Genomic DNA, 26953 nt, shown 5'->3' with positions numbered 1-26953 from the left:
ATAGCCCTTTGGTTAAGGAGGACGGTACTCCTTCCACCCACCACACACTCTTGATCTCAGGCCCATTCCTTTCCCACCTCCTAGAAATCCACAGGCCTGTGTGTTCGAGTTAACAACCTCAGGAGGACTTGGAACGTCTGCTGGAAGCTTCCTGGGCGTGTGCTTTCAAGAGGCTTCTAGAGGCCCAGGGTCACTTGGAGGCTCTGCAGGGCACCAGGCAAAAGGATATTCACCAAGGATGTGTTCACAGGCGAAAACATTTTTTTGTCAGTTTTATTGGTTTCACCTCAGAAGAAGGCAGAGGGGAATGGTCTTGGGTTTGGTGTTGGGAAAGGCTGGAGTGGAGGACTTCAAGGAAGAAACCAAACCACACCCTAATCTTTCTAAACCTTCCTTCTCCCTGCTTTTGTCATGCACAGGCCTTGGCTAGAATGGCTCCCCCAGAGTGGCCGGTTTCCCTAGTGACCACTCCCACTCTTCCCTGAGCCTGGGGTCCCTGGAAACCTACCTTTGCCCCATCGTAGGCCTTTCCTGGTGAGAGCCCCGGGTCCCCTTTCTGTCCCTGAAACAAAAACAATTCCACTTTGGCTGCTGGGTCATATCTAGAGAAGTTGTCTCCTAACACACTCTGCTGATAGACCTGTCCCCCCACTTAAACAATCTCCCTCCATTCCCCCACTCGCACACCTCTGGAGGGGTCTTCTCTGAATCCATTACTCCACTGCTCTAGCACCTTCCGGAGCTCCCACTGACTGCATGCTGACAAGGTCCAAACTCCTCATTCTGGTGTTCGAGTATTCCATAATCTGGCCCCAGTCATCCTATCTGGATTTTGCTCTCCTTTGGCTAGCTGTACCCACAGATAGGGGTCCTTCCGCTCCAGTCACCAGACCATAACCCACTGCTCAGGCAGGTCTGCATTTCCCTGCTTCCAGCTCCTTGCTAAAGCAGTCTCCCTCCCACCTAGAAAACCGCTCCCCAGCATCATTAGCCAAAATAAACATTCTTCAAGATGCAGCTTGAATGCGTCCTCCCCAACCAACCTGTAGACCTCACGGCCCACAGCACAGGCAAGGAGTTTTTGCACGTGACTGTTGTTAGGACTGCCTCCTAGCTTCTTCCCCTGGGGCTCTCAGACTGGTTCTGGGAGACAACTTGTTACCTCCAGCTGGTCTCAGGTGCCCAAGATATGCCCAACTCCAAGAGGCATGTCTGATCCATTTCAATGTTTTAGTACCTTGATGCTCCCTTCACTGCTCTCTAATTAGGAGAGTCAACACTGACAGCCACTTACATGTGTGTGCAGCCCTTCACAGTCTGCAATATCCCTCTCCTCACTAGATCCTCATGGCCCGATGAGGTGGGTGTCACCGATTGAACTGTGTCCCCCAAAAGATATGTTGAAGTCCTAATCTCCAGTACCTGTGAGCGTGACCTTGTTTGGAAATAGGGTCTTTGAAGATGTTATCCGTTAAATTAACACGAGGTTAACCCAGAATTGAGTGGGTCTTAATCCCATCTGAGTGGTATCCTTATAAAAGAGAAGAAACACAGAGAGGGAAGATGGCCATGTGGTTATGCTGTAGCAACAAGCCAAGGAGTGCCTGGGGCTACCAGAAACCAGGAGAAACAAGAAAAGCTCTTGCCGTAGAGCCTTCGAAGAGAACATGACCCTGCCAATACTGAATTCGGACTCCCAGCCTCGAACACTGTGACACAATACGTCACTTTGGTACTTTGCTACAGCAGCCCCAGGAAGCTAAAGTTGTGGGCAAGAAAAGGGTCGTGACCCCATTCTACATTCAGGGAAACTGGCTCAGGAGAGGAAATGGGGCGGTCTGAGGCACCTTGAGTTTGTGACTCCCAGACCTGGGCTCTGGGATGTCCTGGGATCTGAAGAGTTACACCAGACCGTAAATGGGACAAAACCAACAAGCTATGGGTCCTCCAGTCAGATTTGAGCATCCTTTGCACCAGGCATATGGGAGGGTCCCCACCATAAGGATCCTGGCTCCTAAAGGCAGGGGCTCAGGAAAAGGGCCCATAGGGTTCATCAGCTATGTCTCCTACAGTGCTGAAATAAGTGCTCCTGGCTGTGCTCCTCTGGTTTGGCCCAAACTAGTTAAATTACTCAGGTAATAGTCCTTTGGAAAGTTGGGCCACCCTGATGTCACCTTCCAAGAGTTCTTGCTCTCTCTGAACCCTCCCTTCGTTCCCTGCCTCAACCAGGCCCGAGTAGAAATCCTGAGATGAAGCCCTGGCTCTGCCATAGACTCACGGTGGGGCCTCAGCAAGTCACTTCACCTCTCTGAGCCTCTGTTTCCTCACCTTTGAAATAGGCACGTGCGCGTGCACACACACGCTCTCATGCAAGCACACACATACCCCAGCTGGCTTCGCAGGTCTCTTGGCAAGGAGCCAGTAAGATAATGAACATGACGCGGGGCGGGGGGGGTGGGGTGTGGTTTGGCCAACTTTAATTAATTTCCATTTGGTTCCTTTCTTTCTCAGAACTCAGATCTGCCCAATTTTGGCTCAGCCAATCTCCACAAGAAATTACTGCATTCTGACCTGGAAAGAGGAGAGGGGAACAGCCTTCCACTACTCACATACTACGCACCAGATATTGTGTTGCTCTATGCATTGTTCTGGGGTCCTGTTCTATGCATTGTTCTGGGGTCGTGTCTGTGCATTGTTCTGGAGTCGAGTCTATACGTTGTTCCGGGGCCCTGTCTATGTATTGTTCTGGGGCCCTGTTCTATGCGTTCTTCTGGAGCCCTTCTGGCTGCTAACCAAAAGGTTAGCAGTTCGAATTCACCAGCCACTCCTTGGAAACCCTATGCGGCAGTTCTACTCTGACCTGTAGGGTCCCTGTGAGTCGGAATAGACTCGACAGCAATGGTTTTGGGCTTGGGGGCAGGGGGGTGGTTTATGCATTGGTCTATGCATCAACCTCTTCAGGCCTCGTTAACACCCACCTGTTTCAACTAAGAACAAAGTCTGGGGTTGGAGAAGCTGAGTAGCAGCCTGTGGTGACTGCAGGTAAGAGGCAAAGGCAGCCAGGTTCTCACTCTGTCTGACTTCAAAGGCTTCATTTACAGAACGGAAACCTGGATGCTCCTCCCACACTCCCCCACCCCCACCCGCGCCGCTCCAGCCCTCCAGCCCGCTGCCCCAGGCTACAGGCCAGCCCTTCCTTGCTAGGTCCCCAGAAGCCCAACTCTACCCACCTGAGCTTTAGCAAAGAGACCATTTAGTGAATGGGTCCCTCTGCTAAAACCACAGGCCCTGTGGTCGCTTCTTCTGCAGGACCCCACCTCTGGTATCCACCGCCGTGCACTGCAGCTGCCCCTCACACTGTCCCACCGCAGCGTTCACAAGCCCGGCTCCAATGCCTTTTATGTCCATGATGCATGGCAAGACCCAGGGCCACACGGAGGATTCCAGTGGCCGAAAAAAGACAGTAGCTCCTCCCCGTGCTGCCCTTGCCCCTTTCTTTCTGCAGCTCATAGAGAAGTTGGACAAGCTTTCAGGGATGAACCTCCACGTACTCTATTTTGTCCTTATACAAAGCGGGAAACTGAGACCCAAACAGATGACAGTCTTGCTCCTTGTCCGTGGTTCTTTACCTAGGTCATTTCTCTCAGCTCTTTCAGCTGCCAGCTCAGTACCTAGTGAGTGATTCCTGTCTGAGCGTAACATTAAACAAATACGGATACTGATTGAACATCTACTATAAGCCAAGTCTCACAATGAATACAGGGAATACCGCAGCAGTGAACAAGACACAGCCCATGCCATGGGGAACTCTGGGAGACACCAGAGAGATTGGTAATAATAACATGCACTAGTATCTACTGAGTGTTCTCCTAAGCCCTTGACACGTATTAACTCATGAATCCTCACACTAAATCTACAACGTGGCAACTATCATTATCCTCATTTTACAGAAGAGAAAACTAAGGCACAGGCAGGATAAGTAACTTGTGCAAGATTGAACAATTAGCAAGTGGGATTTAGATTCAAGCTGTTTGGCTCCAGAGCCCAAGCTCTTTACATTTCAGTACACTGCAGATGAAAACCTACAATCCAGTGGTAAGCGAAGGGAGGGTACAGGAGGAAGTGGGGGAGAACTTCACCCACACTGAGGGTAAATTCCTGAAGAGTTACGACTAAGCTGAGGCTGGAGGAAGGCAAGGTGGGAGCCATATGAAGATGCAGCTCAAGAGATGCTTACAGCATCCCCAATAGGGTAAAGGTATGACTTTGGAGATGTAGAAAACTCTCCACCCCAAAATACACCTTCCCAGCCATATTCCTGCAATTCCACCAATGAGAAGTTTAGGAATAAATAAAATCTTATTAGTCATTTACACCTTGGTGAGGATAAGAACCTGGTCACCAGACCCAGTTCTCCAACCAAGGAGGCTGTGTGCCCTTGGGCAGGCCCCTTTCCCTCTCTGAGTAGGGAACAGTGAACTCTGCCTGGACAAGCTAACAGAGTTGTGTGGGACTAGAAGAAAATGAAGGGAATGTGTTTTTCAAATTGTAAGTGCTATCAATATAGCAGGAATGGGAACTGTGTTGGGCTCCTTTTCTACTGGTAGGTAGGGTTGGAAGTTGGGAAAGAATAAGAGAGCTCTGGCTGACTGAGGCTTAGAGGAGGGCTGAGACAGGGGAGGAACAAATCATAAAGGATTACCCCTTGGGTAAGTCCTCTCTGACCCCAAGTACTCAGCACAGGGCCTGGACTGGAGTAGGCATCATAAAATATTTCACAAATTAGCAAATTAATGACTGGAAACAAAAGATAACTCTTCTAGGGCTGGGACTGGACCAGATCTGGCCCCAGTCCTAGAACATTCTCTGAAGATTTACTGGGCCTCCCACTATCACTACTACTATTGTTGTTAGAAGTTCTGAACAATGTAATAAGGCAGGAAAAGCAAATAAGAACGACTTTAAAAGAAAAGAAGACAAAAGTAGGTCCTTCTTTGCAAACAATATGACTGCCTATCTGGAAAACCCAGGAGAACTGACTGAAAAACCATTAGAACTAATCAGATAATTCAGTAAGAGGAATTTTTATAAAAATAAACACAAAAAAATCAATAACTTTCTTCCATAACTAAGAGCCAGCTAGGAAATATTATGGGGAAAAATATTTCATTCACAACAGCAACAAAAATATAAAATTTCTTAAATATAAACTTAAGTAACGTGCAGGGCTTATGCAATAAAAACCAGAAAAGTTTACTAAAAGACATTTTTAAAACAACCAAATTGGAAAACATGCCATGTTTGTAGATAAGAAAACTTAATATTTAAAAGATGTCAATTCTTCATAAATTAATGTATACATTTAATACTATTCCAATAAAAAGACCAACAGAATTTTTTTAAAGGAAGCTGTTAAGATGGGTCTAAAGTTCATCTGGAAGAATAAATAGCCAGAAATATTTTAAGAGTAACAAGGAGAGACACAGAATACCAAAATAGTAAATGTCATATAAAATAATATTTTACTAGCACAAAAATATACAAACAGAATGGCCTAAAATAGACCTGGTCTATCATGTAATAACCAGTAGAAGAAAGTTTACTCGATAAATGATTGATTATTGGGAGGAAGTAAAATTAGAGTCCTACCTCACACTTCCCCATATGGATTAACTCCAGAAGGATTAAATTTTTAAGAGTACAAATGCTATTTACGAAACAGCCAGGAATATAAGCAAATATCTATCTGATCTTAGAGTGGGAACGAAATTTCTAAGTATAAAAGCAAAGTAAAAAACCACAGATTTTACCTACAGGGAGAGCACTCCCCAAACTATCTGGCATCTAATAAATGTTAGTTATTACTGTGAGTCGAATAAAAAATAGATAACGTTCTGTAAAAATCTTCATGAATACTCTTAACAGGCAAACAACAAACTGTAAAATATTCTTGAGATAGGCAAAGCCTTAATAATCTTAATAGATACATAATTCTTACAAATCAATAAAAAAGACAACATCTTAACTCTAAAAATGAGCAGATTCATAAAGGAACAATTCATAAAAGGTAAAGTGTAACTGCAAAACAGACCTAAGAAAAGCCTGCTTCCTTACAGATGATCATTGAAGCAAAATGAAATCAATAATGCATTATCACTTTTTTTTTAAAGTACCCTCCTCTAATGGTAGTAGAAGGAGCCCTGGTGGCTCAATGGTTAAGCAGTCAGCTGCTAACAGAGATGTCAAAGGTTCAAACCCACCTGTTGGCTCCATGGGAAAAAAGACCTAGGAAACCCTATGGGGCAGTTCTACCCTGTCCTATAGGGCCACTGGGAGTTGGAATCAACTTGACGGCACACAACAACAATGGTAGCAGCAGCATGAATTGGTTCAACCTTTCTAGAAGACAGTTGTTAATAACATGTAGCACTAATTATGTTCAAGGCACTTCTAAATTATCCCTCCATACATATTTATGCGTATGCATGCATATATCTCACTTAGTCCTCAAAACAACCCTATGAGGTAAGAACTATTATCATCGCCCAGTAAGTGGTGGAGCCAGGATTCCAAGCCAGTCATTGGCTCCCAAGTCCATGCTTTTAACACTATATTAAGCTACCCTTTGACCTGATAATTCTACTTTAATGAATTTACCCTAATGAAATAATGAGAAACATGCAAACATTTATATGCAATAACGTTCTCCAAGATATTACTTATACATTAGTAAAAAACTGCAAATGATTTTTTTTTTTTAAAAAAAGAAAACCAGCTATACCCAGTGTGGGGTATTGATTTTGATGGGATGCTGTGCAGCCATTACAAAGCATGGGAAGGGAGCCTGGGTAACAACACAGGGAAATGCTCACAATAAACGCCAAGTGAAAAGGCCAGATATCCAGCCACGATGATGTGCATACACACTGACATATGTGACACAACACAAGGGAAGACCAGAGAAACATGTGGCTAGAGAGGCAGGAATTGCTTTGTGGCTACAAGCACAGGCTTTGGAGTTGCAGAGATGAGGGTTCAAATCCTGACCCTTCCATTTAGTAGTCATATGACCCCGGGAAAGTTACTTAGCCACATTGGACCTTAGTTTCCTCATCTGTAAAATGGGGATAATAACATCTATGCCACAGAGTGCTTACTTTCTTCTTAATACTTTCTGGACTTTTCCACATTTCCTTAATGAGCACGCCCTACCTCAGTTATCAGAGGAAGAGGGAAGGTCGGCTGTGCCTGAGGCCTGAGAACCCCAAGAGGGCTGTTTCCATCTCAGCTCCCACCCCCACTGCAGACCTTGGCAGGCCCTCTTCCTCAGCTCGCAGCCTCCCGGGTTACCCAGTCTACCCACTCCCACCTGCCTGTCCTCTCCCAGTGCTCCACCAAACCAACTGCCATCAAGTCGATTCCAACTCATAGCAACCCAATAGGATAGAGTAGAACTGCCCCATAGGGGTTCCAAGGAGCAGCTGGTGGATTTGAACTGCCAACCTTTTGGTTAGCAGCTGAACACTTTACCACTGTACCACCAGGGCTCCAGAGCCATAGTAATCCTAGCTAATTCACTGCAGACCAAGCAGGTCAGACCAGAGACAGGGCCAGCAAGCTGCCAAGAAAAGAGTGAGGCCAGGTGCTTGGAGCCATAGCACTTGCCACATGCTAGGCACTCCTCTAAGCACCAACACAGACTAACTCAGTTGCCCCTCACAACAACTCTACACCCATAGCCATTGCCATCAAGTCAATTCTGACTCACAGCGACCCTATAGGACAGAGAAGAACTGTCCCACAGTGTTTCCAAAGAGCACCTGGTGGATTTAAACTGCTGACCTTTTGGTTAACAGCCGTAGTTCTTAACCACTACGTCACCAGAGTTTCTACAACAACAACTCTAAGAAGCAGTTATTCTTATTAATCTATTTCCCAAATGGGGAAACTGAGGCATGGGAAGTTCCAGTAATTTGCCCATGACCACAGAAACTAGGAGGTGACAGAGCAGAATTTGAACTCAGGCCATCTGGTTCTAGAGTCTGTGCACTAAACCACTGCCCTTTCCTGCAGCAACTACAGTGCATGGATTGAATCAACCCAATGGCTCAACCCTGAGCCTCCACAGTCAGCCAGTATCATCCTCCCAGGGTCCCAGCTGCTCTGCCTCATTCTCAAAGCCCTTGATCTTGACTCTGTAGAAGCTGACAAGCCCTTGTCTTAATGGATTTGAACAGAATCCTCAAGGTGGAATATGAGAAAAGAGGCAGATGGGCTAAAGCCTGGCTCTGGCCGGGACCAGCTGAGGAGCCCCGACAAGCAGGCAGACCCAAAACACAGTCCTGCTGCTCTGAGGCAGTGGCCTGGACAAGCCACCTGGGCCCTTTGGCCGTCACTTCTCTGTGACCTCACGGGAGACGAAGCTCCTTGCCTTCACTCTTTCTCCCTTTCTATCTCCCTCAACCCACCTGTCTCTCCCACCCATACGTCTGGCAGGGGAAGCTTCATCCCACAGGCCATCAGTCCTGCGGGCTCTGTGTGTTCGCTGGATGAACGGTGGTCATGGCGACACAGCAGCTGAGCCACTCCCAGAGCAGGCCTTGCCTGTTTGGCTCACGCCCCATCAGCAGCACATAGTAGGAGCTCGATAAATGTTTGTTGACTGAGGAGAAGGGTGGATGCATGGCCTCAAGAGAAGATTCTGGAAGCAGACACCATGCTGAGAGAGGAGGGACCAGCACAGCACCTGGGGGAGCCAAGCCCTACAATCCTACCAGGTCAACTCCCAGGCCCAGAGGGGATTCAGTGAAGGGTGAGGACACTTTCCCCAGAACGCACATTTTTGAGCAAATACACAACATTCTCATTTACTCTCAGCAAAGTCATGAATTCCATTCAAGGAGCCCTGCTTTAACCTCCTCGTGGCCACATCACAGATCAAGGGTAGCTCAGGGCTCAAACCTAAGCAGTCTGGGGCGTCCCACACAACTGACCTGACTTAGGGCCACTTCTGCTCACCCCTGGGCTCTGGGCCAAGTGTCCAAGCAAAGGGCATGATTTTTCCCTTTGGTATGTTATGTGAGTCTCAATAGTAGAAGCAGCCTCCCCTTCCAGTGTATCTGTTATCTGTTATACACAGAAGCAGGCTCGAGTCTTATCCATGAGGCAGAGTCCACAGGACCCCGCCCCATGTGGTGGCAGGAGGACTCACCTGCTAGATATAAGTCACAATTGGCAGCCCCAGGGCTGCTTTTCAAAATGGAGGGAGAAGCCACTGGCAGGGCCTCCTCCTGCCTCAGTGTATCTGCCGTGGCCTGGGGCTGAGGGCCTGCAGGGCTCGGCAGGTGAACGGGGCCAGCACGGGCCAGGAGGAGCTGAGGGAGCACCTGCTGCCACAGAAGCAGGGGTCAGTCTGGGCAGGAGGCCCAGGCCCATCTCAGAGCAGGCCAGTGAGGGCATGTTTCCTGAGCAAACTCGACAATTCAAAACAGCTGCTCATGCCCAGCATCTCCATGTACCTGTGGCCTGGGGCAGCTGAGCCCTCTACAAAGCAAAAATCTCCAGAGGAGCTCCCCTCTCTCTGCCTGGCCCATGGCAGCAGGTCTCGCTGCCACTTACTAGAGAGTGTCTCGATCTGCCTCAGTTTCTCCACCTAGATATGGGTACAACAGCTCCACTCGTTGCTTTCGGTCTTTAGGGGATCGAATGGGACAAGCCACATAAAGTACATGCACAGTACCTGGCACACAGTAAGGGGTTAATATATGGTGGTTATTACAGACAATGCTTGCGTTGTTAAAAGCCAGAGTATCTCCAGGCACTGCTGGGCACCAGCTTCCTGAGGCTTCTGGCACCTGCCTTCCAAGGTGGGAGCCCAGCCAGCCCTTGCCTTCAGGGGCTGAGGCCGATGCTCTGGCAGCGATGTGCAAGGACGATGTGCCCATGCTCAGGCCACATGTCTGAGTTATGCCACAGAGGACCCCAGATGTCACTTGGCTTCCCTGTGACACAGGCTGGGCTCGGAGGCTGCCTGACCAGGAGTGCTTCCGTCCTTTCATGGCCTGCCCTGTGCTCCTTTGGCACAGTCTCTGATCTCTTAGCTTCCCTGACCTTGCACTTCCTTCCCTCCTCCAGCCATTCCTTGAGACTTCCTTTCGCCGGGACATAAAAGTCGCTGTCCCGGCTCTTCTCTTGGCCCTCTGAGCTTCTCATCCCACACACCTTCCCTGGACAACCTTGTCTACTCCCTGTCCTCCGTCTAAGCTCCAGGAACTTACAGTTGAGCTTGAGAACTGGAATTTCCCCCGCAATCATCAGAGCACCATCTACTAAGGGCTCAGCTCTGTTGTCCCATCTACAAGTTAACCGGAGTATTCCAAGAAGGCTCCTTGGGGAGGAACATGGAGGCCCATAACCACCTCTGAGCTGGCCACCCTCAAGGCTCTATCTCCAGCTCGGAGCACGCCTGAGTTTCAGAATGTCTGTCCATGAATGATCTCCACCTAGACGATCTACAGGTTCCCAAATGCAACATCACCTGATCCCTTCTCCTGGGTCCCAGGTCAGTCACCCCGTTTAACGCCAGAGAGTCACTTCCCTCATCTGCACCTCTCACCCATCACTGCGTCTTCTCTACCCCACCTCTATATGGGGAATGCACTCACTTATCTCCTTTCCTGCCACTGTCCCCACCCACTCCCCCGCCCCTGTCTCGGCTGGCCCAAGTTACCTTCATCTCTCACCTGTGTCTCCCTGGGCTCCCTGTCTCTGCCCTGGTCCCCACCCCAATCTATCCTCCACACAGCATCGGGGGATCCTTCTAAAACACAATTTTCCCGTGTCCCTCCCCAGCTCAAAAATCGACACACCTCCCTGGGGTGTATCTTATAGCCCAGTAAACCTTATGTCCTTAGTCTGATATTCAAGGCCTCCCTGATTTAGTATCAAGTTCCTTTCTCTCTAGTCCCCTTTGAGGACCCTAGGTTCTGACTGTCCTCCCCCCAGCCCCTCCCAACCAGAAGCTAAACTCATGATTCCTCACTGTGTCTCTGGCCCTGGCACAGGACCTAGCACTCGAAATTTGCTCAGGGAGTGCCTGTGGCATGGCTGGGAATCCTGCACAACGACCCTAGAGCCTCCCACCAGGGCCTGCAGGCAGAGCCCTAGATGTGGCCCCCAGCCCCCGAGTCTACTCCATGGTCATGGCCCCAGACCCCACATCAAATACTCACCTTGGCTCCAGGGAGGCCTGGGAGCCCTGGATTTCCATAAGGCCCAGGAGGACCCTGAAAGAGAAAAGGAACAAACTGGTGAGAGAAAATAGGAGCCATCCCCATTCCCTGCAGCAATGCCCAGCATCTTTCACGTTCTTTCTGCTCGCTGGTTCAACTTCTTCTCCCCAGGCCAAGCCTTCATGATATTGTCATGGTAGCCTACTCCTAGAGAGGGTCCCCTTGATGGCAGGTCCTGTGCTAAGCACTCTCCACGCATGATCTCATTTTATCCTGACCCTCAGCCAACGAGGAAGGTGCTATTATTACTCCTGTTTTGAAGATAAGAAATTCAATGATCACAGGGGTATTCTAACCGACTCAGGTCACCCAGCTTCTGAAGGGTAGAGCTGAACCTCAGCCTCAGATATGTCTGACTTCAGAGTGCAAGTCTTCACCCTGGAGTTTTACTGCCTCTTCACACTGGCTCAGCCTGGCCTCGTTAGCCCTTCCTTAGTCTCAAACCACACTTAACTATATGCTCCGCTCCAATATGCCTGGTACTTTCTCCCCTCATCACCTTTGCCCATGTTGCTCCCACCTTGTGAAATGCCTTTTCCATTCTTCAAGGCCTGACTCGAATGCCACCTCCTCCAGGAAACCTGCTTGGATTTCTCCAGCCTGGAGTAGCCTCTCTACCCTTTGGACTCCAGCTGAACTTTTATATGAATCCTTGGAGTAGAAAGCTAAATGAAAGGTGCACTTGACCTCTTCTGAACAAAGGCTCACCCCTCCTATTGCTAGAACATGTAGTAGGAGTTCTCCTTTAGCCTCCTCTAAGCTCCAAGCTTGCAGAGTCCTCAAGGGACCATGGAGCAGCTGGAGGACTGGACCCTGAATGTCAAAGGATCTTGGCCAAGGCCACACAGCAGAGTAGTGGCCAAGCGAGGATGGGGCTTGGGCCTTTTGGCTTGAAGTCCAGAGCTTATTCACCGTGCTGGATTTTCCCAGGCCATACTCAAATCCCACTACAACAGCTGGGTCCTGTTATGTCCACTTTGTCCAGTAAGGGCCCTGGGCTAGAGGCTTCCAGCCGGTAGTGTAAACAGAGCCCTAAGAGTTGGGTAATGCATGAGGGTCTTTGTCCAGCAGACAAATGACCCAGGAATAACCTGAGGTGTTGGGGGTGGGGAAAGGCACCTCCAGGGGTCCACTGGTCCCCCCAACACACAGCCTCTGGACACCCTGCCTTCATCCCTGGCTCTTCTCGACTTATCTGGCTAGCTGAGTATGAACTTGCTTCCTTCCGCCTGTTCCTGGGCCAACTTCCCAGCTGCAGCCTGTCACCTTTCCACTCAGGCACCTCCCTCTTCCCTAATGCCTGAATGGGGACCTTCCTCTTCTCCAAACATGTTGAGAGCGAACAGTGTTCAGAGCACCCTCAGCCTGGGAAATTCATACCAATGTCACGTGGGACCCTCCCTCTAAAACAATCGGCCACCCTGCCCCCCTCACAGCATCCCACTGAGCACTGTCTCCTGGTGCATGAGAGTAACATGGAAGTGTCAAAACCTAGTCCCAGTTCTAATCCTCACCCCACCCCACAGGCCTCAGTTTCCCCATCTGACCTAGGAGTGACTTGGACCCAGTAGTCTCTAAAGAGCCTGGGAGACCTCGGGTGCTGACCCCAGGCAGGCTCCTGGGGTCTAACTTCAGTGTTTGGCCTGAATTGGGGAAAAGTTGGGCAGGGGTGTTTGAGGAGGGGCACCTGACGCCCAGCTACTCCAGAACCAGCCACGGGCTGTGCAAGGATCAAGGGCAGCTACCTCTTCCCAGTCATGCCCCCAGCTGCCCCACAGATGGTGGGCCGGAGCGCTGCAGCTTGGAAAAGTGGGGGCCTCCTGCTTCCCTACCCCCACCTCCCCACCCCTCTCTAGCCACTGCCTTGCAGAGAAACGAGGCACATAGTTGACTGGGAGCCAAGCAGACTGATTCTATAAATGCTGCAGTCCAGAAAGTCAGGCTGGGGGAGGGCTCAGGGATTCCTCAAGGCTCCTCCACCAGTGGGCCTGGGGAGCATGTGGAGGTGGGAGGGTGCCTGCCACAGAGCTCTGGGTGACCCCAGGTAAGGCTCTGCCTCTCCCTGGATCCCAGAGTCCCCATCTGTGCAGAGAAGAGCTGGGATTGTTTAATCCTGGTGTTCTATTATCTTTGGAATTCTGTGATCTATGGAATTTCCAGTCTAGAAACAGGGTGATGGGGGGTGGGGGTGTGCAGACAGAGAGCCCGAGAAGGATGTCAGGAGAGTCATTCACTCACTTGTGGAATTTCAGAGCCAGGAGGAACCATGGAAGTGCCTTACCATAACCCCCAGTTTTATAGATGTGGAAACTGAGGCCCAGAGAGGGGAAGGGACTTGCCTGACATCACACAACTCCTTGGTGGAAATGTTCTTGACTCCGAGACTAGAACTCTTTACAGTCATTTCCCCAGTCCCTATCACATGCAGGGCACCCTGCTAGGCGTCATGCAAGAGAAGAGTAAGCAAGGCCTGTCTCTGCCTCGAGGGGCTCGGTTGATTAAACAGAAAAATTAGCACACTCGATGGCTAAGATCGTAGGCTCTGGAGTCAGACTGCCTAGATTCAATCCTGTGGCCTTCAGTAATCTTTCTGAGCCTCACCTGTAAAATCGGGGTAATATTGAAACTTATTTCTCAGGATGGGTGGAAAGATTGGATGAGATCACGCACGCACAGTTCAGCAAACAGATCTCAGTGGTCATTCTTAGTACAGACAGTGATCTGTGCTACCCAGAGGGACAGGTAAACTGCTGCAAGGAGCACTGAGAAGGGAGCAACCATCAGAAGAGGTGGTGGCTTTGATCTGAGTCATGAAAGGAGGAAGGGTGTGAAGACAAGGGCATGCCAGGTAGAGAGGGCAGCCTGAGCAGAGGTGCAGATGCTGGAGGGCACAGGAAAAGTTTGGGGACAGGCGCAGACCGATGGAGGCTGGAATGCTAGGTCCAAGGGCCTCATCGTGATCCTAGGCCATGAGGACCCAGGACCGCAGCGTCTGTATACCTAAGTGGTCCCTGGCTCTGGACATGAGTTCCATGGAAGCTCTGAAGCCAGGAGGAAATGCCACTCAGACAACAGACTCCAGAGCCCTGGGCCCAGGGAGTGCAGGGCCAGGTCTGAAGGGAACTAGGGCTCGGGTAATTGCATAACCAGAACCATCCGCTGGGTCCAGAGCTAAAAATATGTCCCAGGCAGTTATCTCTGCCAGGCCTTCGCCAAGCACCCTGCGTGGGAAAGGCTGATTCAGCCTGGGCACAGATGCCAGGCACTGTGGGTCCAAGCCCTCTTGGGAAGGGAGCAAATTTCCCTCAAAAGGAAATCTCAAGGGTCCCAGCATTTGGTTAAGAGCCTGGGTTCAAGTCTTGGCTTTGCCATTTCCTGGATGCTCAGTTTCCTCATTCCTAAAATAAGGATAATCAGATTGATCCATGGGGGCTCTGGCATGTGCCAGGCAGAACGCATAGAGGGTGTTTTCATGACCAACTTTGCCACGCTGCCCACTCTGAGGCTCACCTTAGCTCATATTAGCCACCACAGCCCTACCAAGCTAGCCTCCCAGAAGAGGGAGCTCAGCCCTCCCTGACACGGCCTGTCACATCACTTAGGTCAGCAACCCTACCCTGCAGAGATGGAAAGATGGCTGCAAGGGCCACGTGCTTCCAAGTCAGCTATTGTCCTGGACAAATACCACAGCCCAACAGCTCAAGGGATGCGGTCTTCAGGAGCGCCTCACTCATCCCAGGCTGCAATGGACACCACCCACAATGACAACCGACACCCTGTAGGAGGTCATCACTGTCCCATGCCATGTCTGTCCACAGCACCCTCCCTCTAAGAGCACCAAGTCCACCCCCAGTGGACAAAGTAGAAACTGGAGTCTGAGAGGAACACGGCAAGGCTGGAATTTCAGAGGTAGTGGAATGAAGTTCAAGGAACAAACCCAGGCTTCCAAGGACAGTGTGTGATCACTTACCCGAGGCCCTCGTGCACCAGAGGGTCCAGGTAGCCCAGGCAGTCCAGGGGGACCCTGAAGAGAAAGTAAGAAAACAACATCAGTCAAACTGCAGCAAAGAATGGGTTCAAACAGTCATTCAGCAAACCTGTTCAGATCTCTGGGTACAGAAACTCTGTGGTTGAGAAGAGCGGACCACTGAGGTCTCTGCCCTGAGGAACTCATATTCTTTGGGGCTGTCAGACCTTTGTACCTGCTGTTTCTCAGCCTTTGCAGTCCTCATCTTTTTCACCCACTAATTTAAATAGGACATCACCTCCTCCAGGAAGCCTTCCCCGACCCCTTCTCCAAGTTGGGCCAAGTCCCCTTTTTCCCTCTACTTTAAAGACCACTATATTATTTGTCTGCATATAAGCCCATCTGTCCCACCAGACCACAGCCTCTTCAAAGGTACCAACTGGGTATGAGTTATCTCTCTATCCCCAGAAGTTATCTCTCTATCCCCAGGGCTCAGCTAAACGTTTGATAAAAATAAACAGAAAGAGGCCTCAGAATTCAGCCAAGCTCTCTACACAGCCAGACCACAGAAGCGACCTGCCCAAGGTCCCACTAAGCATCTCTGCACCATGGAAAGAGAGTGTAGTATAGAGGTTATAGGCATGGGTTTTTGAATCAGAGAGGCCTAGGTTCAAATCGCAGTGCTGCCACTTACCAGCTAGACTTGGGCAAGCTCTTTAACTAGCCTGTGCCTGTAAAGGAAACACTGGTGGCGTAGTGATTAAGTGCTACGGCTCCTAACCAAACGGTCGGCAGTTCGAATCTGCCAGGCACTCCTTGAAAACTCTATGGGGCAGTTCTACTCTGTCCTATAGGGCCGCTATGAGTCGGAATCAATTCAACGGCACTGGATTTGGTTTGGTGCCTATAAAATGGGGGCAATAATATCCCCCTCCTGGGATCATCATGAGGATGTAACGAGACAGTAGTAAGCATCTAACACAGCGCCTGTTATAGCTGGCACTCAAATATTCCTTTGTTCCAGCAGCCTCCATCACCACCCCCTAGCTCCTATAACGGCCCCCTCATTTGTCCCCCAGCCTGTGTCCTTCTCCTCTCCAGCCCTCCTCCACACAGCCTTGTTCATCTTCCCAAGGTACTCCCCAGCTCAACAACATTTAAACGCTCCCCATTTCCCACAAAAGAAAGGCCTGGCCCTGCAGCCATGACATTCAAAGATCACATCTCTGGCCCCATCTCTCTGAAGGGAGGCAGCCAAACAGGCTTACTAAACCATGGCCTGGCTTGTGTCCAAAGCCCGGTTTTGCCACTTAATAGCTGGGAACTTTGTGTAAGTCCTTCAGCCTGCCTCAGCTGCTCCCCTTTAAAATGGGCCCAATAGCTACTGCTCCGTCTACCTAAAAGGAATGAGTGAGGATTAACAAAGCACCTGGATGTGAGGCGCTCCACACGGAGCCCTCGGAGGAAGCCAGGCTTTCGAGGTTGTGTGAAGCCTGGGGAATTCATTTGTTTCAAATAACCATCAACGAGATTCCAGGTTTCCTGCCCAGAGTTAAAATCCGTGTTGAAAACCCAGTACGGTTTGGCTGGTAATTAATCCAGGTCTCACGCTGGGCAGGCTCTGCTCACAGTTCTGGCCTATGAACACCACGTGCTTGCTCGTCCATGAATAAAAATCAGACAGACAGATATGGGCACCAAGGAAGGCTCAGGGTCACCGGGAAAGAGCCCTGCACAGAGGGTGGGGGCTGTTTCCTGGCCTTCGGCAAGTGCCGGCCACCAGTCAAATCGGTGGCAGCCTTCCAGAGTTCAGGTGGCCCGGCTCTAGTCTCTACATCCAGTCCTGCAGGTTTGGAATTCAGGGCCGGTATACACCCTGCTTTTGCTGCTGGCTTTGATGGGGAGCAGTAGAGCACGAGTGTAAGCCTAGGCCCGGAGTACAAACCCCCTCTTACTAGTAGCATGACTCTGGACAAACATCTCTAGTCTCTAAGCCCCCAGCTCTTTACCTATAAAATGAGGATAATAATAGCAGGCAGCCAACAGATAATCTCTAAAAAGTGCCTAGCACATAGCTCATGCTCAAAAGATTTTAGCAGCTGATTCTGTTCGGCGAGCTCCTGGAACCTTCCTTACTCAAAATTTTAAGCCGCCTTCCTTCCTGTCTGTTTTTGGAGGAGAACAAAAGATGTCCCTTCCCAGAAGGCCCTCATTGATCCAATTCTCCCATGTGAGCCAGAATTAAAGGGAAACACAAGGGGCTAAAGCTAAGCATCAGGGTAGTGGGGATTCCGTGGTAGAATTCTCGCCTTTCATGTGGGAGACCTAGGTTCAATTCCTGGCCAGTGCACCTCATAGGCACCACTGCCCACCTGTCCGTGGAGACTTGCGTGTTGCTATGAGGCCGAACAGGTTTCAGTGGAGCTTCCAGGCAAGACAGACTAGAAAGAAAGTCCTTGTGATCAACTTCCAAAAAATCAGCCAGTGAAAGCCCTACGGATCACAATAGTCCGATCTGCAGATGATCACGGGGATGGTGCGAGACCGGGCAGCATTTCATCCCATTGTGCATGACGTCACCATGAGTGGCAGGCCAACTCAACAGCAGCTAACAACAGCAAAGGCTAAGCATCACTGTAGGTGCTGTTACCATTACGGTGTTCTTTCAACAGATGAGAAACTACAGGGAGGCTCAGAGAGGCAAAGTGACTGGCCCAAGGACGTACAGCTAACAGGAGGCAGAATCTGGATTCAAAGCCAGGACCACCTGACTTTTCCCCTACACCACGCAGCTTCCACACTTCTAGACAGTCTTGGTCAGGTGTGTCTCGGACTAGGTGTGACCTTGGGTAAGTCCCTTCCCTCACGGGCACCTGTGAAATGAACATCTATGGAAACTTCCCTGCACTGGCATTTCCGGAGTTGCAGGGCAGGGGTGACTTCCTCCTCTAGAATACCAGGCAGGGGAGGAAAGGTGAGATCATTTCCATCTCACAGAGGAGAAGCCAGGCCAGAGGAGTGAAGGGGCTTGTCCAAGATTCCCAGGGAGGGACAGGCTCTGTGGGTGCAACTCCTTCGTGGACCCTGGTGGAGCCACAACTTCGGAAGCCTTGACACTCCCTCTTGGCATTTCTTTTGCCCCAGAAACAGGGGTGTCCAGGCTGGAGTCTGAGCTCATCCACAACATCTGCAGAACAGACTCTAGTACCAGTCAGGACCCACGGCATGGCCTGGTGATGTCAGCCCACGGCATGACTCCTTGACATGGCAGCCCAGCCCCCACTGCGGCCGGCCAATACCAGACACGCCACCAACGAGACCTGATCCTTTCCCACTCGTTCCCACTCAGTGCTCACTTTGTCAGTGGCTGAGCGAGGGTGGGCACCCCCTGCCCCCTCCCTGGATCTGAGACCCTGCCCGTTCTCCATGCAGTGGAAAAATGCTGCCGTTTCTTTCCAGGGCCTGAAGCCTGAGCGGCTGACTCTGGGATGATTCACGAGGCTGGGGTGGGATTTTCCACTCCATGCTGCAAACAACGGGGCCTCTGAGAGGGCCCAGAGCTGAGGGGGAGGGCAGGGGGGCTGCAAGCCTGTCTGGGGGAGGGGGGAGGAGGCCAGGGCTTGGGGTTCACAAAAATCGCACCATGGAAACATCCAAGCAGCCCCTCTGGGCCTTCCCCAAGGGACCCAGGCTTGGGCAGCCAGGCCCAGGGGAACCCCATCCCACGGAACAAGTCCAACCTTGTGTCCAGCTGCAATAGCCCAACTGCCACGCCTTGCACAAAGAAACAAGTCTTGGCTGGCACCTACCCTGGCAGTGAGCAAGGGGAGAATACACAGGCCTGGGATTTGGGAGACCAGAGGCCAGTGCTGGGTGTGCTGCTAACTGCTGTGGGACGCTGAGCAATGGCCTTTTGACCTCTGGGCCTCTGTTCCCTGTCTGTAGCCTGGGGTCCCAAAGGGCCTCCCATCTCTGACCATCCATCCAAATCTATGATTATTCCCAAGAATAGCCACAGGAGGTGGAGAGGGCAGGGAAGGGGACCTGGTCTCTGTCCTAAGGAAGAACATGCTGGAACAGAGCCCCTCAGTATAAATCTAGTTCTGTGTGGCCTTGCGTAAGTTACTTCATCGCGCTGGGCCTCAGCCTCTCTGGCTGTAAAATAGCCACGTAATACCCATCTTCAGAGATAATGTGTGTGTGCTGGTTATTCTGTCTCTTCCCCAGGTCTATTCTGGGCCCTGGGAAGCTAACCTCTGAGTCTATACTCTGGGGCTCCCTTGCCCTCTGGCTTCTCACTGGGTATGGCCAATAGAAGACCCTGGCAAGAGTCTGGAGGATAGAAGGAGAGAAAGGATGAGGTATCTATTTCCCCACTCCCTCCTTGCCTTGCTGTACTTTGGCAGCGGCTATGCTCTTCTGTGACCCCAGCTCCTATCGGGAGACCCCCTCTTTCAGGGTTTTACCTCTCACTGGCTTCTGGTAGCACCTTGCCCTCTCCTGGGGTCTGAGTGGAGGACCAGTTTTCTGCTGTTGCTAGATCCCCACGTGCTTCGCTGGGCCCTGCTGGTTCCTTTGCTGCTGCCCCCCAAAACACCTGTTACCATCAAGTCTATTCTGCTTCACGGCGACCTCGTGTGTTACAGGGTAGAACTGCTCCATAGTGTTTTCTTGACTATAATCTTTATGGAAGCAGATTGCCAAGCTTATCTTCCACAGCACTGCCGGGTGAGTTTCAACTACCAACCGTTAGGTTAGAGGTCACACACAAACCATCTGCACCATCCAAGGACCCTGATACTGCCCACACCTTTATAAATGCCCCTTCTTTAAACTCTCCTCCATCACCCTGTTCCCTGCCTGCAGCACAGCTTAGCCCAGGGTGTGGCACACAGCAGGTGTTCAAAAATGATCTGGTAAAGACAAAGCAAAACACCCCTCCACGGGTTCTACATGATACCCATGTAAAAGGTGAATTTTTCAAGATCTAGTTCCAATTTATAACTCCTGAAAGTATGTGGCTCTGGAGAAATTAAGAGACGCCCTTCCTGCTATGCCCTGGGATGGGGCGACTGGGAGGAGACAGGCAGATGAAAACACAACCAGGAACTGTGAGAGAAGCCACAGGTGCAGAAGGGGAAAAGGCGGGGGAGTTCTGCCCCACAGCCCCTCCTACGTAGGTGACCTTTGTCACAACACACTGAGCCTTTTGGCTCACTGCTGTCTTACCCCACCGACTAGCCCCATGTCAGCTCCAGGGCCTCGAGCTCCACAAGAAAAACTATTTTCATAGCACAGCAATCCAAGCAAATGTGAGATTGTATCCAGCCCCTCCTGGGTCTCTAATGCAACAATGTCCCTGCCTCAACATCCACCAACAGTGCATAATCACAGTCACGAAGATCCACTAGGACCCAGGCTCCACTGCTGGGTGTGTTACAGCCCTCATCTCGCTGAATCCATCCAACAACCCTGTGGGAAGGTGGTGGTACCGTATTCTTCTTTTGTAGAAACAACCTCAGAGAGGTTAGGTGACTGGCACAAGGTCACACAGCACCAGGCACCGAGAAAGCACTCAATAAACACTTGTTGAAAGAGTGAATAGATGGATGGATAAGGGAATGGTTCAACCCCAGGTCATTTCAACTCTAAAGCCTGTGTGTTTTTCCATTCCCCACGGCCTCCTTACCCCACTGGCAGGAGAGTTCTGTGTAACCTCAAGGAGCCCGGCCTAGGAATCAGGATCAAATTCCTTCATTCATTTCCCAGATAGTCACAGTGCATCTGCTGTGGGCCAGGCCCTGAGCTGGGACTCCTGACTCTCGCAGCAAGCTCGTGCAAATGCCAGCGGCCTGATCATGAATAAATAAGGCCTTGACTCGCCTCCTCCCAGGCGTGGGGCTTCTGTGCAGCTTCTGTGCAGCCTCTGTGAGCCGCAGCCTCCCCGCCCCAGCACACCCAGGGCCAAGCTCAGCTTTTCCATGCTCCCCCCCGCGCCTGGGGATCCCACAGAGCCTCCTCGCTCAGTGGCTACAATGCTGGCCTGCCTCAGCCCCGAGCTATGTCTCAGCCTCTCCTGGCTCCTCAAGAACCACACAGAACAGGTACATACATGCAGACACGGCCACTGCACCCCCTTGGGCACAGAAAGGTCCCCACAGGAATTTCTAAGGAGGGAGCTCTTCCAGTCCAGATCCACAGACCCGGAGACTGAGCCCCAGGGAGATAAAAGAACTTCCCCAAAGCCACTCAGCAAAACTAGATGCCCAAGACTGCCTTGGAGATCAGCTAAATTGCTTCCCCTCTACTGCAGTTTTGTACACAAATTCTCATTTCTGTCCTCTAAACATGGGAGGTGGGAGCAATTACTGCCTTACATTCTACAGAAACTGAGGCTCAGAGTTTGAGTCAAGGTCACAGAGCTACTAAGTGGTAGAGTCGGGGTTTGAACCAGGTCTGCCACGTCCCTGGGCCCTGGGCCCCAGACAGCATGCCTTCTGCTCTACTGGGTTTAAATGCTGAACGTATGGGTAGCCCTGGACAGAAAGAACACAACTTCACTTCACCACTGCTCAAAGATGCCACTTCAATTATACTAGTCTCTGGTATCTAGGGGATATAAATGACCAGTTTGCCACACAGTGGACTGGACAACGCCTCTAGGAGCTTCTTCGTTCCTACTGGAGTGAAGCTAAGATCCAAGCTGGGGGGAGGGTAGGGAGATGCGACAGCATGGGGAAGGAGACCAGGATGCCACCCTGGCAGGCCAGGGACTGGAGAAGCAGTCCCTCCCTGGAAGTCAGGGACCCAGAACTGCACCCCAGCGCCTGCACGGATATACCAGGTGCCCTTGGACTCCTCACTGTGTCTCTCCAACTCTGTTCCTTCATCTGGGCAGTGGGATTATCACACACACTCTGCCTTCTCCAACCAGCTCTTGAGGTCCTGAAGAGCTATGCCACACGTGTGGAAGTAGCTCAGTATCTTGACAGGTTTTCAAAACATAAGGTCCTTTAGACACTGAGCCCTTCCCCTGAGGCCAGGGATAAGGCCTGGCTCATCTTCGTAGCCCTCCCTGGCTCTCAGAGAGTAGACACTCGGGGTGGAATGGTCAGTGCTTGTTTTGGGGTACAGAGCTGGGGCCCAAGCCGCAGCTCTGCCACCTACATGCTGTGCGGCCTTGGGCAAGTCCTGGCCATCTCTGGGCACAGTTTCCAGTCTCTCCACCTGCCCAATAAAGGGGATTGAACCGAATGACCCCTAAGGATCAGTGGCATCAATAGGTTGACCCTTGGTGCCTCCTTTGGTGACGGGGGAAGCTCAAGGAGGTGATCTGACAGAAGGTATCCCCTCATCCTGAACCAGAGCATCAAGTCACAGAAAAAGTCTGTGGCTCAGGCCCACGAAGGCAGATTCTACACCCTAAGCCACTGCTTCTGCTCCCTATCTGTTCGCCTGGACAGCCTTCCTCTCTTTCCACACCACATGCAGCCTTAGAAAGCAGGACTGGCCTCTTCCCTTCTGCCAGGCTATGCTGTGGGGCCGGGGTCGAGACCCTGAACCTCACCACCCTCTGTCGGGACAATTCACCCTCTTTCGACCTCACAGGCCAGTGACGCCAGCGCACACGCAGCTGGGGGAACTGAGCTGTCAGGGCCCAAAGGCACCTGGTGCCTGGGGCAGGGCGGCAGCCTGCAGGGGTGAAAAGGTTTCCGCGTTCTTTCTTCAGGAAAGTGGCAGTTTCCAAGTCTCTACTCTGCCAGTTTCAAAACATGGGACTCAAGCGAACATTGACATAATTGCAAAGCAATGCACACGATTTCCATAAGCTATACAATATGGTTACAATAAAAGTGGACTCTCAGTCCCCTTGGAGACAGACTGAATAAATATTATTCCTAATGATTATCAAAACTAATTAAGTGCATTCGGAAGGCCAGGGAATTCCCAGCACCCGCCACTGTCTTCACTTTGCAGGGAGCCCTAACCTCAAGCACTGAGCCCGATGGCAGACCCAGCCCAGGGAAGGAGGGGGGAAGAGAGTGGTGCAGTAGTCCCCTCCAGAAGGGAGGAAAACAGGGGCCAGGTTTTCTGGGAACTCCACTCCACCATTCCCCATCCAGAGGAACTGGCCTCCAGCTGCGGAAAGGTCGTTGCCCCTGGAAACAGTCCCAGGCAAACCAGAGGCATGGATCCTCAGACCCTCTTCTACACATAGAATGTTCTTTCTTTCTCCAGCCTACCCTGACCTTCCTCTGTCCCAAACTCCTGTACCAGGGCCACAAATCCAATGTGTACAGGCACCAGGCAGGTAACACGAATGAGTGGGATGGACGGGTTGGAAGACATACAGAAGGAGAGTGAGTCCGGAGCTAACAGGCGTGGGCATGCCCTGTATAAAAGGGTAGCCGGGCTCGGCCACTGCATCTCCTCACTTAGAAGAGAAGCTGGTCTTGTAGACGAAATCTCTCACATTTTTTAAATGTTAGTAACTGATCAATTTTTTTTAAAAAAGAATCCCGCATGTGCCAAACCAAACATATCCAGGGCTACTCATGTGTGACCTTTGTCCAGCACTCCCAGACACGCTGACGGAACAGAAGTGGCTCTGCTCCCCAAGGCAGGGAGCCGGGCTGTGGAGGCTGCTCAGCTGCTCACTCACGGTGTAACCAGGGCAAGTCAGTTCATCGCCTTCATTAAGCCACTCAACATTTGCAGTTAAATTATCCCAAGGGTGCTCATCACCTGATGGTGGACACCAGACCTTCGCCCACCCGTGAAGATCAGATCAGGAGCAGACCCAGGTTTGAACTCCCTGTTCTGAGTTGCTCTTTCCCCTGCCCTCCTCAGGAGCACTTGAGCAGCCCACTCCAGTCACCCGCAGGAGCTCTAAGCAGCAGACAGACCCTGCCCCATCTTACCGGCAAACCACAGTCTCCCTTGGGTCCCGGAGGTCCCATCAGCAGGGAGAAAGGCGTGGGCTCCACCAGGTAGAAGAACGAGTAGCCGCTGCTCGTGGGCTGGGAGCTGGAGGACAGGAATCGTGCCGGGGCTAGTGCTGGGGCTGGGGTGGTCTGCTGACTGGGCTGTCTGGGGCTGGGCCAGGTTGCTGGGTTGTTCAATGGGGCATCCCTGGCTGCCTTCCCAGGTCTGAGAGGAATAGGCCCCCGGGGGCCGCTCTTGCGTCTGGCTTTCTTTGCGGTTTCTGATCCAGTGGGTTTCTTGCTTCTTGTGGAGGTTGAAGCAGGAGTGAGGGTGGGAGGTGCTGTACTGGGAGTTCTGGTACCTGAGATTGGAGGTGTCACTGTGGCTGGTGGCTGAGGGGTCCTGGTAGAGCCAGGACTACGGGCAGGAGATGGGTGCAAAACAGTGGGATGGGGCAGTTTGCGTGTGTTGGTACGGCCAGGGGCTGGCTTACTGGTGTGACTGGTCATCTTGGCCTTGGTCTGAGTCACTGTGGGAAACAGTTTTTTGGAGGAGACAACAGCAGAAGGTAGGGGCCGGGAGCTGGGAGGTGGAGGTCTGGACGTTCCGGTGTTCCTTTGGGTCAGCCTCACTGTGGGACGGAAGACTTTGGCAGGAACTGAGTGGGAAATGGGTGACACTGGCTTCTGGGTGGATAGGGCTGACTCTGGGAAAGAAGGTGGAACTGCCTTTTGGGTGGGACGTGGGCTTTTGACAGGAACAACTGAAGAAGGGGTCGAAGGCTCAGCTGGGAGACTCTGGGGGATTTTGGTGTCTGTGCTCTTCCACAATATCTGAGCAGGTGGAGGTGCTGGGCGGGGAGTTCGGGCGGTGCCAGCCTGAGAGACTGGGGGTACAGGGGGAAGCACTTGACTGGCCAATAGCTTGGCAGGTGGCAGTGGGGTCCGGACTGGGCCTCCCACTGCAACACGCTGGTGAGGACCTATGCTGCTAGTCCTTAAGGGCTTGGTGGGCGTGACGGGTGCCACAGTCACCTTGGCCCCCTTGCCTGCTGGCCATGACCCCAGAGCTGGGGCGGCAGTGGTCAGGTTCTCCAGACCCAGCAGCGGGAGGTCAGTCTGGAAGGTGAAAGAGGAGCCAGAGTCCTGGGGGAAGAGGGGTCCCAGCTGGGGCCGGTACATGTCAGCCTGTCCACACTGCTTCCTCAGGTGGGTACAGTAATTGTGGGCAACCTGCATCACAGGGTAGATACTGAACTGGCACAGGGCACCTTCAAACTGGACTGCACGTGGGCTCATCTTCCCGAAGAGGAAGGAGCCCTTGGGATCAAGCGCTGGGTCCCTGTGGAAAGGCAGCGGGACAGGCACCCGGTGCTGCCCACAGGCCGTCACTAGGGTGACCATGCGGCCACGGAGCTCGAGGGCCAGGTGGTGCCAGCGCCCATCATGCACGTCAAGGTCGAAGGCCACAGAGCGCCGGGGCCCCAGGTGGACGACCATCTTGCCAGGGAGAAACTGCAGACCCAGCTGCAGCTTGTGCTTCCGGCTGCGGATGGCAAAGAGGAAAGCATGGTTCACCCGATGGGAGCAGAGGCTCAGCACCAGTGCCAGCTCTGTGCCCAGGGCAGCAGGAATGACAGAGGCTGTGGGTGCCTGGAGCCGGGCCCGCTGTGTGAAGATGAACCCCAACTGGAACGGAATGACCCCCAGGGGAGCAGGGCTCCGGCCACCTGCCACCTTCCTCCCACTGAGGCCCAGCCGCTGGAAGACATCCACATCTGGAGAGGGAAGGAGGAGGAGAAGGCATGATCAGGGCCTGCTCCAGCCCCAGAACCCACCCCCCCCCCACCCCCTGCCCAAGTGCTCAGACAGTGAGGACAGTCCACTTGCAGCTACCTGGTTACTATTCTTTCAACTAAAACTTATGCTGCATCATGGTGGTGGCTAATAGTGTAGGGCTGAAGCCAGGTGGCTTGGACTCCAGTGCCCATTCTGGTTGCATAATCTTGCATATTGTGATTAAAAACAGACTCTGGAGCCAAACTTCCTGGGTTCAAATCCCAGCTTGCCTCTTTACTAGCCCTATGACTTTAATGCCTCGGTTTTCCCATCTATTAAATGGGATAATAATAGTACCAACCTCAGAAAGATTTTGTGAAGATTAAATGAGTTAATACATTTTTTTTAAAAAGTGCCTGGCACAAAATAAGCACTTTAAAATAAAAACCACCACCTGCCTGTCAGTTTGTCATATTGTAGTAGCTTGCTTGTTGCTATGATGCTAGAAGCTATGCCACTGGTATTTCAAATAGCAGCAGGGTCACTGTTGTGGATTGAATTGTGTCCCCCAAAGATGTGTGTCAACTTGGCTAGGCCATAAATCCCAGTATTGTGTGATTATCCACCACTTTGTAATATGATGTGGTTTTCCTAAATGTTGTAAATCCTATCTCTATGGTGTTAATGAGGTAGGATTAGAGGCAGTTATGTTAATGAGGCAGGACTCAATCTACAAGATTAGGTTGTGTCTTGAGTCAATCTCTTTTGAAATATAAGACAGAAGCAAGCAGAGAGACAGGGGGACCTCATACCACCAAGAAACAAGAGCCAGAAGAATAGCGCGTCCCTTGAACCTGGAGTCCCTGCATTGAGAAGCTCCTCAACCCGGGAAGACTGATAACAAGGACCTTCCCCCAGAGCAGACAGAAAGAGAAAGCCTTCCCCTGGAGCTGGCACCCTGAATTCAGACTTCTAGCCTCCCAGACTGTGAG

General features: G+C 51.5%; 1 protein-coding gene across 7 annotated transcripts in view; it reads right to left on the bottom strand.

The window, feature by feature from the left end:
• The window catches only part of COL27A1 (collagen type XXVII alpha 1 chain), a 167206-nt gene that overhangs the window by 128458 nt on the left and 11795 nt on the right, over nt 1-26953 (bottom strand). For 5 of the 7 annotated variants that reach the window (XM_049895041.1, XM_049895040.1, XM_049895044.1 and 2 more), the window contains exons 3-6: nt 24180-25960; nt 15262-15315; nt 11232-11285; nt 509-562 (exon numbers count right to left, since the gene is read on the bottom strand). In XM_049895041.1, the coding sequence (XP_049750998.1) occupies nt 509-562; nt 11232-11285; nt 15262-15315; nt 24180-25960 (1943 nt within the window). The remainder of the gene's footprint in view (nt 1-508; nt 563-11231; nt 11286-15261; nt 15316-24179; nt 25961-26953) is intronic. The other 2 variants (XM_049895045.1, XM_049895043.1) reach the window with 2 other exon arrangements.

Source organism: Elephas maximus, chromosome 9 (genome assembly GCF_024166365.1).
Source record: "Elephas maximus indicus isolate mEleMax1 chromosome 9, mEleMax1 primary haplotype, whole genome shotgun sequence".
NCBI lineage: Eukaryota > Metazoa > Chordata > Mammalia > Proboscidea > Elephantidae > Elephas > Elephas maximus.
This window is presented reverse-complemented; position numbering and strand designations above follow the sequence as displayed.